At 26.9% G+C, this 18,487-nt stretch overlaps 1 protein-coding gene across 1 annotated transcript in view; it reads right to left on the bottom strand.

The window, feature by feature from the left end:
• Positions 1-18,487, bottom strand: part of LOC142319854 (uncharacterized) — a 56,946-nt gene that overhangs the window by 14,599 nt on the left and 23,860 nt on the right. The window contains exon 2 of the mRNA XM_075357527.1: positions 6,005-6,177. Coding sequence (XP_075213642.1) covers positions 6,005-6,177 — 173 coding nt within the window. The remainder of the gene's footprint in view (positions 1-6,004; positions 6,178-18,487) is intronic.

Here is an 18,487-nt window from a genome sequence, read left to right as displayed (position 1 = left end):
AAAATAACTGATAGCTAATTTATATTATTAGACGTAACGGGTATATTTTTAATAAATTTTATAAGAAATTACTTAATACATAGTTTTTGTAACAAATTAAAAATATTATTATTCTTCATACATTAGTAAAAAGTATTCAGTTGTATTTAGTCAAAAAATTCGTGCCATCTGACGGATTTTAGATAAAAAATTACACTCCTTAATTATAAGACATTAAAAAATAATTATTTGATTTTTATGTATCAGTGAAAAGAAAAGATTATTTTCTATTTAACCGTAAAATTCATAATTTGATTTATAATCACCCGTAAAAAAGAGTTTACGGTAACCTTCGTTCGCTGTATAATGAATTACTAAACACGGACAATAGGACAATAACGGTAAATAAGAGGAGTGTCTTGTAATCGTTTAACCTATAAAAATAGACTTTCTTAAAAGCTATGAATTTATGTATACACTAACATCCCCGTCGCGGCTTCGCCGGCGATATTTGGTAGGGTTCTGCCCCCTGTACGCCCCTGAGTTCATTATACTCATGTTTATGAGGAAAAAAATTATAAATAAAAATTAAAGCCTGTTCAATTTATAAAGAATACCAGTATGTTGTAATTTCTTCAGAGCAACAGTTTGTTCAGTACAAGATTCACTAATTGGTCTTTAGATTTCCCGTCGCAGCTTTACTGCAAAATATATAATCAAAAATAATATAATCAGAATTTTAAACGTAAATTACGATCACAAGATCACCAAACCTCATAAAATTGATTTAATAGTGACAGCCCAAAACGGTAAAAATGCAAAAAACAATTTATTTTTTACCCTTAACATTTAAAAATTGAAAAAAAACCGGAATAGTTTTTAGATATTTATCTGAAAAGTAATTTCAAGCCCAAATCGAGTGAATATCTTGTTTATTTTAGTCGGAAAAGGGGAAAATTTGCAACCATTGTTCAATATTTGTTATCTTTTTCTCCAGTTTCAAGGTGAAATTTCAAAAATCTAGAAATTTATTTTTACATAAACACACCAATAATCAAGTTGATATATTCGTTTGTTACTGAGGAATTAAAAAAGTAACCCGGTTTCAAAAATCCATTTTAATCCTTTAATCTCGGGATTTCAAAAATCCTAGAAATTGCTTTTGAGATGTTCACATAAAGATACACACTAGAAATGAAGTTGATATCTTTATTTGTTACCGAAAAATTTAAAAAATAGTAAATTTCATTGTTACTCCGTTTTAACCCATTAAACTTGGAATTTCAAAAAAAATCCTTTCTTAGTGTACACTTACACCGTAAGAAGAATGTGTATAAAAATTTTTATCAATTTATCTTCAGTAGGTTTAGCTGGGCGTTGATTATGAATCACTCACAACGAGTTCTTTTATATACATTAACATCGTTTATAGTGACCTCCAAGGGACCGTCGATTTTAGGTCATTATAACCGCTAGTCACAATAACCGATGTTTAGGTAGCTTAGTGGTACTACTTTAATATGCCATCTACACAGGGTATTGTATTACAGTAATAATAATTATTAAAAATAATAACAATAATTTAAATATTTCAGAAATTTCCGAATTTCAGAAATAATTTAATTTCCGAATTTTTCAGGAAAATCGTTTGCCTTAGCTTGCAATATAGGGCCGCTAATAGCAATGTTACTAGTCCTCTTCGTTTTAATTCGTTTTAACTATGTTGACTAGGACTTAATTTTTTTGTTTTCCTATATAGATATGATTAAGATGTACGTTTCAATGATCCGAAATCTCTTTTCGGTATTACACACAGAGTCTGATTGATACAGATGAGTGTAGTCAGACTGCTTCGTGTGGTAATAATTTTAAATCAGTTTCGATAATTTAAAGGAAACGAATTATCTTAATAAAAATTTAACATTATATTAATATACGGTTGCTTCTATCAACATTCTATGAAGACCGATGACAAAGATATAAAAAATTAATTTGTAAATAATGATTTTTTATTTATTAATGAAATAAAAAACTTCATTCGTTAAGTATGTTAAAATTGCTAGCAAGTGTTATAAATTTACGTGAAAGTATACTATACAAAAATAAATTATACAATTTATGAAAATGTTACAAACCATTTTTGAAAAATACATTTATTAAAAATGTTGCAAAGTTATTCTAAAATAGTTCATTTTGTCATAATAAACACCAGATAATTTATAGCTAAAAAAATTTTTAATTAATAGTCAGAGTGATTCACAAGGAATGTAACAACTTTCAGATCATATTCCACTAGTGAAAATGTAGAAGTTCATATAAATACAGGTTCGTAAACGCTTCATTAGGAAGTGTTGCTGGCGAAAGATTTCGCCCTCATTTCTGCGCCTTCGTTAAAAATAACTGTAATTCTATTGACCCAAATTAAGGGGTGAGTTAGTGGTTTTACATAAAATCTCACTTGAAAAACTGAAAAAAAATAAGTCCAAGAATTGTATTTTTAGTAGTTTTCAAAAATCTGGGGGAAAAGACAAAAGACTGATTTCGAAAAACACACTATTTTATGTTTGGCTAAAATAGCTTTGTTAAATAGGTAATATGCAAATTATTAGCAAAGATTTACTAGCAACTGAATCCAAACAAGTGTAAATGTTACTTTATACATTACAATTTTTGTTTTTCTGTTTTTGGATAATTTTTTAACTTCTTTTTTTATGTAGTAGATTAGATTGATAAGTAAAACAATCACTAATAGTGCTGATAGGTTTAATTATTTTATAAAAACTACTGAGAATTAAAAAGTTAACCCTTTATATTCTATACAAATCGATTAAATTAATACCTATTATTTTATTTCAAACAATTAGACATAATTGGATTAACTAGTCTAGTTGTATGCACAAGAATAAAAGCTGAAAAGTCTATTGATTTTTTTTATTTATTTTATAATAAGAACTAATGGGTAAAGATCGTTTTAATAGCTAGGGTTATGTGGGAGGGATAAATTTTATAAGAGGGAGTTTGATAGTTGCACTACCTGAAGAGTGAATTCAATTCAATTATCTCTTGCAAGAGGCTAGAGATAACATCGGACACGCTTCATTCTCTTCTATTCCCCTACGATATCTTTGTCTCACTTCCACTCCTCAATCAGTTATACTACTTACTTGATATCCTCTTCCTATTAGTACACACAATTGACTGTGCCTACAACAATGCCCATTATCCGATAACACTAGTGTAAGCTTCCCCTACTCGCCTTAAAATCACAACAAATTGTTAATGAGAATTGTTTGAATTGAATGTCGGCAGCTGTTTGATAATTAGATAAATTAAAATTGTAATTTGATGAATGAGTAAATCATTCGTGAAATAAATTTTACAGTAAAAAAAAATATTTTAATTATACATTTTTCCTTTCAGTTGTGCAAAACTAAATAACTTTTTTTTTTTGTATATTTAACTCGTATTGGAACTTGAATCTTTCTTATATTTAACAAAAGAATAGAATCTTATGTCATTTAACGTTGGTTTCTATTTTTATTAATAATAAGAAAAATTTACGGGAATTTTTCATAAAACTTGGAAGGAAGTTTGTTTCAATACAAATTAATCTAGAAAATTTGGTTGATAAAAAAAAATTTACTATGATAATATTTTTTTTTCATTCAGGAGTGGCTAAAGTGAATTTAATCGACCGTACTATGAAAAGCTCAGAATAACAGCAGGTTAATTTTTGTGTAAATTATCTCGTTTATACCAGACTATGAACATTGAAGGAGGGGTAATGTATTTAACTGCATACATACATTGTTTGTTGGTTTGTTTGTTCCCTTCTGTAAATTCTCAGATCCAACCAAATACAACCAATTTCTGGGTAGTAACGGGTCTTCGGTCTGGAAGTAAGATAGGCTATCTTAAATTATCTTATCTAGAATGTGGAGGGTAAATTTGTGGGAAACAGAATTAAATTACGCTATTTTTATTTCTAACGATTGTATTTTATAAAACGATAAAAAAGAAACACCTTTTGCCTCTTATGATCTTTTTTTTTAAATTCATCGTTCTAAAAAAAAAAGCGAAAAATGTGCTCAGCAAAAAGAAGCAGGAAGCATCGCGGCTAGCGTCCGCTTTCGAGCTATAAGTTGCCAGTTTCTCTTGCATTGCATTGCTGTTAATGATGGAATAAGACAAGTCTGAGCCTGTGCGCCATATCTGTACCTGTTATAACTTTATGATCAATGATTTGTATTCTATTTCTATTCTGATGTATTTTTATTTAAATAGCAAAACGTTTCTAAAAAAAAAAAAAAAATAAGCACTATGCCAGTATCGTATCTAAATGATTAGTAGACGAGTATTAAATATAAAGTTACGGAAACAATTAAAAACGCTAAGACCTATACGAGATGATTATTTTAATGACCTACAATTTGTTAAGACTAACAGGCACCCGGTTGCAGCATAAAATATAGAAGTAATATTAAATTTCACATCGCAGTCTAACTTAATGTATATTGAAAAAATGGCATAAAAAAAGAATGAGAAACTTGTTTAACGATTTTTTATCTGTTTTTCATAATTATTCTTGATAGATGTGTACAATTAGTAGACAAGTGTTTTGTTTGTTTATAATTAATTATTTTATTAAATAAATAAACTTATATTCTAAATTAATATTAATGAATTACAGTAAATTTTCCAAAAATCTACATTTAATAATTCTTTTGGTATGAATTTATTATCAATACGAAATCACTATGAGATTTTTACGTACTCTTCAACTTTCCACTAGGTTAACATGTTTGACGTTGAACAAGAAAATTAACTATAAGATAAATAACTAATTAAACTTTAAAAATCAATAAATACCATATTTTATTAGATTGAATACTTTTTCATTTTTAAAATTATTTTCTGTTTTCTTCGTTGCTTGCAGTTAATTAGTTTTTATTAAAACAACTTTGTCTATGATCCAAGTAAACAATTATTACAATAAGAAAAAATATCAGTTACAATTTTTTGAACGAATAAAAATTCAAATTATTATAAATAATATATTTGTGAAACAAATAGGCCACATACTAAGTCATCCTGGAATAGTCGCTTTAATATTGGAAGGACAGGTAGAAGGAAAAAATTATGTAGGCTGGCCGCGTTTGGAATATGTAAAACAAATTGTTAGGGATGTAGGATGTAGAGGGTATACTGAAATGAAACGACTAGCACTAGATAGGGAATCTTGTAGAGCTGCATCAAACCAGTCAAATGACTGACGACAAAAAAAAAATTTGTGAAACAGGTTGCAGAAGCAAGAAATTAATGCAACAAAAATTATTGACCTATTATAACACGGTTACATTTGCTAACTTACAACAATAATTTATTTACATCCTACAAAATCATTGGTTACAATAAATACTATACGTAAAAATTCATTAAACACACTAAATTAATATGAACTACTAGTTTTTAATATTCATCTATATGTTATGGATGGTCATTTTCAAATGCAAGTCACACTCTTAGATTATAAAATAATATTACTAAATATCAAATAAAAAGCAAATACTTGCAATATAATATTCCTTCAATGACCTTAAATTGTCCCCCAATAGTAGTCGCATTCCCTATTAAAATTAATTTCATAATAAAAATGGTTTGGATAAAAAAAAATCATAATAAAACCACTCAAATTTAATGTAGAATAGAAGATAACTAAACGGTCGCCAGACGTAATACCCTCAGCATTATGCTTTGGTAAATCGTATTTAATACAAATTATGATAGTTATTCACTTTTTACTCTTCTTTACACAAGTCGCGAAATTCGATATAATTGACTATAATAAAAATTACAAAGAAAGGTCTGTAAAATATTGTTTATTTTTTCTGGGAATTTAAATTAAATATAGTAATAAATATAAACTTTAGCCTCCTTAGATTTTAAGTTCAATATTATTTTAATTACCTAAGAAATAGAAATCAAATAAAAATAAAATTGTCTTTACAATTTTGATATTTATTACCTGAACTCTTGATTCGGGAAGATTAATTTTCAACGCTACTTCTTCTCTCATGAAGATGTCCGGATACCTTGTCTTCGCAAAAAGAGCTTCCAAGACATCCAGCTGGGCACGGGTGAATGTTGTTCTTTCCCTCCGCTGCTTTCTTGGATTCACTCCTGCAGACCACCAACTTTCTGTAAGTTTAATTCGAACTACACTAAAATCATTATTGATACGTAAAATTAATCATACAGTTTACGATTTTTATATAAACATATGATAAAAATTTATATTATATAAACTTTAATATTCATTAAAGTTACCTGGCATGTAGCGTTAACAATTATAAAATATTGTTTGATTTTTTTTAAATTCAAAAATCTAAAGTATTTTTAACGTAGATTAAAAAACAAAACTGAGCTGTAAACTTTTATACATAATATATCGTTTTAAATATTGATTTATAATTTTATATTCATAACCGATTATTAAGTATAACTTTATGTTGTTGAAATATGAGGTGATCATATTTAAGCAATTGAAAGCTCACTATATCGTACAGAATACAAACTTATTCTGTTGAACAATTACAGATATTAATTAATTTATTATCAAAATATAAATCAGTTGATTGTTGCAGTAAATCAAACAACTTATATCAACTTAATTTCAAATTTGTTAATGACAATAACGTAGCTTCGTTTACTTCACTCATATTAATTAATTGTAAGGACGATTAGACAGATTGAGCGTTAAAAATAAAAATAAGTAGTTAAAGAATACATATATATTTTTACGCCAGTCTGTACGTGCGTGCGTTTCCAGTATAGATCTTTTTTTTTTAAATTAATCAGTTTTTATTTATGGAAAAAATAGATTTTGATGTAGGTTTCAAAATTTCAAACAAGTTATGATAATGTTGTTTCTGTTTAGCAACTTTTAATGAAAAAAATGTATAATAAGAAACACCATTACCTTATTAACGTCTGCAAAATTTAATAGAAAGCTCAACAATTTTTTATTTTTTATCTGTGATGATATGAAAATATAATTTCTGTGAATTAATCATTTTGTTGTTTGGTTAGAATCTGTTACAATTTTATTTTAAAATATGGATATTTCGAAGAATCTTTTATATTGAAACGTGTAAAACACACGTTATTCGTATTTCAGGAAGATGGTTTGAATAAATCTTTTGAAAGATTGATTCCTGGAGAAAAAAGATAAAACAATTTATTTTGTATTTTTACGAAAAACATTTTATTTTCTTTGCAAAAAGGTTAACATAAAGACACTTTCAATATTTCCTTGTCATTCCTTCATTTTTTCTTTCTTTATACTCATATATATGGAAAGCTTTAAAGACTATTATTTTTCATACATTTTTCATAGGTGTGATACAGGCCCTACCCTATATGTATTCAGTCGGTAATGGACTGAGCGACACCGAACTCCATTCTGATTCCTGGTCGTATTGCTACCGTTAGGTGGTACAGTCTGCCTGCTGGGGAATAAATATTTTATCTGGCGGGTGAGGAAGAGAGAAATAAAGCGAGAGAGAGAAAGCGTGAGTACATAGCGCAACAATACAGGACTGTGGGGCCCTGATAGGGCCGGACCCCCGCCCTTTTAGTCTTGTGCCTAATCCGGCTTAAAGTCTCCTTCTGATGGAGCCCGGACAGTCCGATACAAAATTCTCCCCGCACTTGTACCGTCCCAAGACAAATGTAATCCAGATTGCTGAAATTAATTATCTTCTCTTCATATATAATATTAATTGATATAATTGATTTAAATTAAATGTTACTAGTGTAAGCGATTATTAATCAAAATTATATACGTTTAACATTTTAAAACCTAGAAACATAAAATATGGGTTTGTTACGTGGTATTACACAAATAAAAAACCTACGAATTAATTACTGTTGTATTACGAAAAATAATAACTTAAAATATTTGATATTAAATGTCAAGACTTATCTGAAAATTATTGTTATAATTAGATATAACTTCATTCGTCTCTTCCTCCCCAAAAAAACAATTCAATTGGTATTTAAATCTTTTAATAAACCGGCAGACTTGAAAGAACTTAAAAAAAAATCATCTTAAATGTTCTTTTTCATAGTTATGAGACTTATAAAATTAATTAAGTTATAAACACGAACTAACCACATTTTTAATTTATAAATATTTATGAAGTAGAATAGAGCTACAATCTAACCGCAATGAATATATTTTATTGACAGAGAAACAAAACATTATAAATGCAAAACTACAACAAATATGAGCGTCTTACTAGAACTTACATTTTGTAGACAGGTAGCATTTTAATTTTTGGAACCGTTTATCCAGGCAAAAAAAAAATTAGTCAACATAAGAATTTGAAAAATTTGTTGATAGAATATCAAAAATAAACATCTTTAAGAAAAGGCTTACTGTAATAAATTTAATGAATATATACTATATATTCTAAAACCAATTATTAAAGAGTTTTAATTGAATCGAATGTCTGATATAAAACTGTATAGAACTATAAAACAAAACAAATATAATATGTCGCCGGCCTCCGTAGCGCAAATGGTAGCGTCTCGGCCTTTCATCCGGAAGTCCGGGGTTCGAATCCCAGTCAGACTTGGCATTTTCACACAGACTACAAATAATTCATCTCATCTTCTGAAGTAAAACGTAACGGTGATTCCGGAGGTTAAATAAAAAAATAAAAAATGTCAATGATTCTTACTATCATGTATTTTATTATTTAACCCATAATTTGTAGGCTTTTAAACGTACAATTTAAAAGCCTTAAGACTTTTAAGCCTTAATTGACACAATTCTTCAATTTCAAGACATCTTATTTAAATCTGAGACACCGACCAAATAAAAATTTTTAATACAAATATTTAAGCAATATTAACAGGCGGTATCTAATTCATTACAATCTAACCAAAATCTGTAGGTATCATGGCAATAGTCACACAGTTCCGGTGTATCTTCGACTAGTGAATGACTTAAATTATAGATAAATAAAAATTTGAAGCTGTTTAAGTAATGGTGTTGATCTCTCGCTCATTTGCACGCGGGTTTGTACGAATGAGTGCGCACATTGTTTAATCGTGTTCGCAGAAACAGTTGTTATGCTAATTTCTTAACGTAAACTAATTAGTTATTTTATCCTTACGGCTTAAACTATCGATGAATACATTCCTGCATAAATAATATACACAACTTTTCAAAAAATAAATAAAACACAAAAAAGCTCTCTAGGAAGTAAAATACTTTTCCAAAATTGAATTTAATACAACTAACAACTTGGTAACCCTTAATTTGGTGTCCGCGTTAAAAATTGAACTTTAAAGAAGAATCGTTTAAAATCTAGTAAGATTTTAATTCTTTTAACTTTATTTTATTTCACGTTTTTTAGCTTTATTTTTATTTTATAATGAAATATAAAGTTTAAAAATCTGAGTGTTGATAAAAATGACTGCTACCTAGCATGAGATGACTCTAGGGAATCTAACGTTAAATGTAATTCTCTAATATTCGAATATCTTAGTTTCGCATGAAACTAGTTTAAATTTAAAAATAATTTCATGCTGTAAGGGTATAATATATTTATCACCATCTACGCTAAAACTTTCAATTACGTTTGCATTAAATAATAACGACAACTATTTTAAGATTGACTATTGTTGATTTTTTTATATATTTAATATTCAAGAATTTTTATTTACCTTACAATATTAAAACAAAAAAAAATATATATTTTTCGTGTCGTATGATTTTTCTGAAATAATATATTTTACTTAAAAAAATTATTTTAATGTATAATTTTTTATTATAAGAGAACAGAAAACGGCCATAAGCCATCACATGATTCGTTTCATACTTTTTACAAATATAAAATTTTTGTTTTATTAAACTCTTCTAAATATTTTTCATTTTAATTTCTATATTGTATTTTATGAATTACTATATAATGTGCTTTAATATGTAACCATTTTATACAGTTAAATAAACATTTGTGATAGCATTTCTTAAACATAATATATTTTAACATTTTTTTCATAATATATTTATTTTTTATTTGCCAAAAAAAAAAAAAGAACAGTAAATTTTGCCAAATAAACACATTATTAACAATTTACACTTTCTCTCTGGCATTGAAAGTGTTGTATCCTAGTGGATTATCCCATCCGGTTATTGCGCTAACTCTGCTAAGACAGACAGTTTTTTTATAAATATATATATATATATCTTGAGTTACTGGCATCAAACAAAACAGAAGAAACAAGTCTGTAATCCTAATTAACGAAGTTGAAATAAAAATAAAACTAGAAAAATCTAAATTCCTAAAATTCGAGTTTAATTGTCTCATAAATAAAATAAAAGTGTTTTGTACTGTTATTCTTAATCTATTTATTATTTTTTATATAACCAGTCAAACAACTTTTTAGGATAAAGTATTTCTTAATTAATAATTTTATTTCAAGAAAAGAAAATTGTGAATATTAATTTTATCATTATTATATTTATAATTACTTCCTCATTATAATTTTTTATTAAATAGATTAATGAATTAGTTGCTAATTTTTATTCATAATCATTGATTCATTACAACCATATGCAGATAATATATAAATGCCAAATTGGCATTTGTTTAATATATTAATTAAATTAATATTATTATTATTATTTGTTTAATATTATTATTTTTCTAATATATTAATTATGCCAAATTGGTAACGAAAAATTGGAAAAGTATTTATAATAAATCTACAGTTAATGTCAACGTTTTAAGATACATTCAAAATGATAAAAGTAACATCCAGTAGTGTTACACAACAGCGATAAAAACTACAGAAATTTTTATAAATATTAAACAATAACTTTTTTAACAAAAAATTATAAATAATCAAAAAATTAGCGAGTTATTTTTTTTCTACCTTTGCTACACTTGAATCATCAACACCTAATTAAATAACATTAGCCAGTTAGTTCAGTAAATACTATACTTAGTGCAATGATTGATGTTAATTGATAATTTGATGTTAGAGCTACAGAAATAATTTTAATTTGATTATTAAAATAATTCGGTAATTCAAATAAAAGTGGAATGTGTTATTTTACCAATAAATGAGTTATTATAACCTCATATTTCGTAATTTGTTTTATTTTTAATAATTGCAATAAATTACAATCAAGCTTAATTTTTTTTTTATTTTATTCAGTGGTGCGTTATTCTGCATGATATGATCCAGAAACGTATTTCGATATTTTTTTTTATGGTTATTAACAATTTCTTTCTTTTTCTGTAAGAGGTATATAAGATTAATTACCTCTAATAGACATTTTGTTGAAAAGTCAGTTTTCCCTGATTTGAAATCAGGTATTAGTATTTAAAAACCCGCATGATTTGTATTCTAGTTTTTTTTTTTTATCTTTATTAGAATTATCATAATTATTCGTATTTATTTCAAAGAAAAAGATATTTAGAGTAAAACAAGAATTACACGTAAATTTGATAACTAAAATGTCTCTACCATGAACCTAAGAATTCAAAAAATGCATTAATACTGCTCAGGACATCGTTAAACAGTTCTTTAAAAAATGCAAAAATAACAGGTTATAGATGTGACAAAATAGTAAGGAAAAATAATTGCAAACCTTATATATGTAATAAAAGTCCTGACTATACGTCTTAACTCTTGTTACGAGAAAAGACCTGAAAGGTTTTCGTGCAATAAGAGGTACATGTAACAAAATCTACCATACTAACCATAAAAAATCGATAGAATAATACCACAGATTGGCTGATAAGGTGCATAATTATAATTAGAAGTGGTGCACAATTATTGTAACAATCCGGGAGGAATTTAGCCAAAGGACAGTTCATCCTGATAATCGAATATTTTTATCGTTGTTTTTATTAACATAATCTCTTCTTCAAGACAAAGAAATATTAACGAATTTTTTATTTATTTATTTTATTTTTTTGTCATTTGTTAATGTTTTATTTATTACTTTTTACTGAATTCTTTATTTATTCATTCACATATACTTTAGAAAATAAACACTTTACCATCATAACTAACAAATTTACATAGACGAAAAAATGCAATATAGTAAAGTTAGATATTTATTATTTTTTGCATCTAATTTAAAATTCAGGTTATTTATTATTTCATGCTAAATTGTAAATGAAATCTCAAAGCTAGTAAGGGAACATGTTTCTTTTACGTCTTAAACTAAGGAACTTTCATTATAAGTAAAAGCAACATATCGTTAAAAATTTTCAGTAATTTTTATTTTCTTTCAATGCTATAATATTAACTGAAAAAATATAATTAACTTCTTAGTCATAGAATATTTAAATGATAACACAATAAGATTCTTTTGCAGTCCCTTTATTATTTTATAGATATTGTTATTTTAAGATATCGACATTGTTCTATTATTTTTATTAGTATTTATTTATTCTTTTTGTTTAAGTATTATTAAACTACGTCGTTTACTTATTAATAAATTTCAAAAGCAGCTTTTATGCCAATGTTACTTGTTTCATATTTATTTTGTAATAATTACTACTTGAAAAAAATCGAAAGGTTTATAAGGGCTTTCAATTTAAAAACAGACTATAAATAAAAATAATTAATGATTAAAAGAACTTTTTAATGAAAAAATAATAATTTTATTGTTAATTAAAATAAGAAGATTTCTTGGAAAAGTTTATTTTCAACTTAATCTGAACGAAAATTCAAGTACTAACGCCGATTTCATTATTATCAGTAAAACAAACAATATGCATAAAACATATATGCCTCCCCTTTTATACCGAGAATTTTCGCAAAAAGCTTTCCCTCGTTTGTAGAGGGTAACTAACAACAAAATATATTCGTCTCTGATAGGATTTATTGTCGAGTGTAACTTATTTAACTTTACAAGTTTAACAAAAGTTGTTACGATTACTTCTTGTTATAGAATTTAATTTACGTAAAGCTTATTCTTTTAAAAGCCATCAGCATGCAGCTGCTAAAATTTTAAAGAATAACACTTTTTTTGTAAGATATTTATTATAAGACATCAGATGAAATCTTAGACGTTAACCAGGTTTTACGAAAAGGTTTAGAATCTAAGTCTATCTAGATGCCTAGGTGTATCATTTAAAATAACAGGGATTGGAATAAAGTTATTCGTATTATATAATCTTATCTTTTTTTCCAAATCATTAATCTCTAATTAAGTATGCTAAAGAACTTTATAAATTTTTTGTAAGTATAGATTCTGGCGTTCTTGAAGGTGGTATATAAAGTCTCTTTTTTATACATACTTCATACTGTCAACCTAACATAACATTAATCAGTCAATCAATAATGACGAAGATTTTCGTGGGTGAAATAGTAGTAACAGATGTATCACCGACTTTATCCTTTGAAAACTTACAATTTCACCTCAAATAACATCCGATTATTAAATTAAAGGTTAATCTTTATCATTGAATATAAGTCTGAACAGTACATTTAGTTTAAGGAGAAACAAAACAAAACTCTTATACAAAAAATTGTATTAAGGTGTACTCAATAAATTAAATATTATAATATTTTTTGTACAGGATACATAGCTTTAAGAAGCGGCCGCCAGATCAAATTTAAATACTTCGATGTTGTAAGTAAATCTGTTTGAAAATTCTTACCAGTACCCCATGGCATGTCCCAGACAAAATACTCCATGGTTGTTTTAAAAACCCAATAATAAAATAAAATTGACTGAAGAAGTAAAAATACCTCTTAAATTTAGATGCTCATTAAAATCGTATGGTAATTACCTTCATATATAACAACAAATTCATTTATAGATTAAAGGGTACAAAATTTATAATTTACTCTTTAATTTCAAATAAAACTAACCGTTGGCCATCATTTCATAACACACAAACATCATCGGAATTAAGTGATTTAATATGTGAGTTTGTGAAGCACATTTTTGGTGTCCCATAAAAATCATACAATTTCAAATTTGCTGCTAGTTTTTGTACTGTAAATAAATTTATTGAAAAATCTGTTATTTTAACAAAAAAAAAATTTATTTCGATTTAAAATTATAGTAAATTTATTTTTTAAATTGATCTATCATTCCATGATATGGAAAAAATTATAATTGTTAAATCGTATTAAATTAAACAAATTAAATTGAATAATTAAGCTGATATAAAAATTAACCAATGTTGGTGAATTTTCTGGATAGACAATTAAAAAAAAATCTATGTGAACACCCCATAACTTCCTTCTACGCCTATTAAATTACACATTTTTGTTTTACAATCAGAGATTAATAATTATTAATAAATCAATATATTTAAATTTAAAAAAAGTTACAAAAAAAGAAAAGTAAAGAAAATCGGATTCAAAATTATGTGCCTTCCCAATGCACCATCCAAATAATTCATTAATTAAAATTTCATTCGACTATAACTCTGGAACCAAGGAAAATAAGCACCACTTACGATATATCGTTGAAAAGCTCTCAATGAGGGTTGATTACTGCAGTTAAGAAAAAGAACAAAATCCAAATATTTTGAGTTTTGGGTTTTTTTTTATACTTTTGGTCTACTCAATTTAAATCAAAAAGGGAGGTACACAACTAGATATTATAACAGTTCTAAATCTAAGATTTCAACATCCTACGGTTAATCGTTTTTGAGTTGTGCCAGATACATACGTACGTACGTACTTACGCCGAAACTAGTCAAGATGGATTTAGTGATGGTCAAAATGGATATTTCCGTTAAAATCTGAAAACCGACATTTTTTGCGATCACAATACTTCCTCGTACAAGGAAGTAATAACATATAATTTTATACCAGCAGTAAGTATGAAAAGTTGAAACAAAAATTAAAAAAAAAAATTATTTCTTCGTATTTTATAGTAGGTAAAAGAATTTCGTAAATTATAATATTAGTATTATTTCAAACTAGAAAAAAAGGGATTTATAGTATATGTCTAATAATAACAAAAAAGCAACTATATTTTACACAAATTCATCAATGGAAGTATTGTTATTTGTATAACAGAGAACTGTGGTATATTGGAAATTAGCATTATTTTTGGAGCGATAGGCCTAGTACAATGTAGTCAGCACAGTGTGGTGTGATACCTACATCACCTAGTACCTACTAGCACATTGTATAATCTTATGCAGACAATATAAAGTGTAGGGGGATTTAATCCGCCATCCCGTGGGACTAACCAGCTGCACGCCCCGTCGTTTTCCCCCTTCACGACACGACCGCTCCCCAAACATTTGGGAATCACAGGCAAATTGCTCAACGCCGTCTGTCAAATCTCAACAGAGCACCGTAAAAGAGGGGAATTGTAAAAGCGAAACATTTCTTTTTACCTCTCCTTTTGATTTCGGTTGGCCAATTACGTTTCACATCAGCCATAAAAAATTACGTAATACTCTACTTTCTAAGAAGATAAATAAATGTTTGTCTATAAAAATTTCTCTCTTGTGATAATACGTGTAATTATTTTCTCATAATTCATTTCAGTATAAACGAACGTCACGTTTACTATACTTTATTCTACATATTGGTTTATAATAATAAAATCGTGTATTTTATTATAATATTTTTCAAATCGAAAAATGCCGTCAATATCGACTGAAATGAAAAAAAACACTTCTTCATCCAAAATAATTATTTAATGTAGTAACTGTACACATAAAAAATAATATTGAGATCTATGTCGACAGAATAAAATACGCATAATGAAGCCTTATTTTTTTGATAATCAAAGATTTTTAGGTTCATAAAAAATTCCACTGGTTTTTAACAACCTAATGCTTCATTTAACCGAATCTTCATTGTACGTATCAGTTAAATTCTTACAATCCAAAACATAGCTTTCTAGCTTTAATCTCTCTTTCTTCGAAATTCTCAAACGATTAATTTAAAGCAGTTACAGAAATTAACAAAAATTATGGGTTCTTGATCTGAACCGATCCGATTCTTTTATATTTCTTAATAATATTTTGTTTTATAGGTAAAAAAATACTTTTATTCCCTATATTCCTTTGAATCGTTTGACGCATCCATCTTAAAGGAACGGAAAAGTTCCTTTTTATACTGTTCAATCTCCAGTCTAAACTTATCACTTACATCCTAAATTCTCAATTATCGATTCGTAATATACTAATCCGAAATACAAACATTTTTTTTCTTGTGTTTACCGTATATTTTTTTCCTTCTAGAAACTAATTTAATAAACTGGGTGTCTCCAAGGTACTCCAAGATATAACTTTTTTTTAAGACTCTTATAAATATTTCTCTTCTCTAATTTATCTTAAAAACTGCTTGAAAATGCTGCTTCAGTGGACATAATTTTTCAACAATCACTGGTACATTTTAAAATCTGTTCTTGTTTTTCTGGTTTCCCTCTAACCCATGTCTTCCGTGCCATAGAGCACTAACTAGTGTTTTAATTTTAAATATGTTTTAAATATTTATTTACTTTGTCATAATTAATTTATTAATTTAAAATTTTCGTATGTATAATTCAAAATAAAATATGTCAGATATTTTGTATTATTTACAAGCAGGCAATTTATTACAAATTTCTCTACATAGAAGTGTTAAAATTTATTAAATATATTAAAATTTTTTTTAAGCTGAATTTGTTTGATATTTAAGAAAAAAATTATATTTAACCATTTTTATCTATTATTTTTAGCCATACTACTTAATATACCACTTCTCCATTTTTTTACATTTAAAAATATCACTTCTTACTGTATAACAATGATTAAACGGATTTACTTCTTAAAAATAAAAGGTAAACGGTTAAATAGGATATTTTAATTTTAAATTAACTAATTTTATTATAATAAATCATAAAATGCTAGATTTTTATGTAATAAAAATTAATTTTGGGACTTTTAAACTTATATTTCGAAAGAAATAAAATACGAATATTTGGAAACTATGACCAATATTAAATTTAAGAAGGTTTAGTGTCACAAGCTGAATATATATGCGTTTAAATACCCATAAATAAAATTTTAAAATAACGACATCGCTTAAAAATCCCCGTAAAGGTTTTCATGAAACTTTACCAATATTAACCTTAGTGTATGGTATTATTCTATTCCTTAGAGATAATACTGCTAATTTTAGCAGTCTAATCTAATTTACTATTACTTCATAAAACACATAAAATGTACAATCTGTAATTACTTATTATCTATTATTACTTGAATATTATTCAATTTTTTTTTTTTTATTTTACAATCGGTTAAGTTTTTGTTGGGACCGACAGTAAATTATATCACATATATTCATATTAAAAGGATCCGCCATTGAGATCCCTCAAAAATTGCATACTAGTCTAGAACTTCTGAGCATGGTAGAATAGAAAAAACAATAACAAAAACAAAATCACAAAAATGGTAGATTAATGAAAAAGAAATAAAGAAACCGAAAAGGTTAAAAACAAACGTGAAACAGAAATAGAGAGGAACGGACTGAATGAGTGATTAATTAATGGACTCTCAGCGGGTGTAATTAGATTATAGTTACTATCGTCCAGAACGTGTAGCCGCTTAAGTCTTTTAACATCCTCACCGTTGTTCAGAAAGTTCACGACCAAAGTAGTTAACGTGGCCGTTTAGCCGAAGTTTATATTTCAAACTGAGACTGTGTATGTCTTCCTTCACGTACTGTAGATCCAAATATTCGTGAATTTCACTGTTTTTAGCAAATAACGGCGCCTCAGCTATACACCTCGCTAGTTTGTTCTGAACCGCTGTATGATTTCAACATCTGTCTTGCTTGCCGTGCCCGTTTTCAGTTTGTAACGGAAATATCCATTTTGACCATCCCTAAATCCATTTTGAATAGTTTCTGCGTACGTACATATGTATCTCGCATAACTCAAAAATGATTAGCCGTAAGATGTTGAAGTTTTGGATTTTTGTACTGTTTTTGGACTGTTGTAATATCTAGTTGTGCACCTCCCCTTTGTATCAATTGACTGTACCAAGTGTCCAAAAAGCCCAAAATCCAAAATATCTGGATTTTGGACTTTTTATTAACTGCAGTAATAAGCCCTCATTGAGAGCTTTTCAACGATATGTCATAACTGGTTTTTATTGGTTCCAGAGTTATAGCCAAATAAAATTTTAATTAAATGAAATATTTGGATATTACAAGGCGAAGACACATCGGTTCGAATCAGATTTCTTTTTTTTTTTAACTTTTTTTTAATTTAAATATATTGATTTATTAATTAACCTCTTATTAAAACAAAAAGTTTTAAAATAAATAATAATTCATTAACAAAAAAAAGAGAAATTAGAAGTTATAGGTGGAATAACATTTTTTGTACTTTTCGTTTAAAAAAAATATGTAAGTGTAATTTAATAGGCGTACAAGGAAGTCATGTGCTGTCCACATCAGATTTTTTTACTTATTGATTGTTTCAACTTACAGTCGTGAAAAAGTTTTTCTT

The sequence above is a fragment of the Lycorma delicatula genome, chromosome 2 (genome assembly GCF_047948215.1).
Source record: "Lycorma delicatula isolate Av1 chromosome 2, ASM4794821v1, whole genome shotgun sequence".
Lineage (NCBI taxonomy): Eukaryota > Metazoa > Arthropoda > Insecta > Hemiptera > Fulgoridae > Lycorma > Lycorma delicatula.
This window is presented reverse-complemented; position numbering and strand designations above follow the sequence as displayed.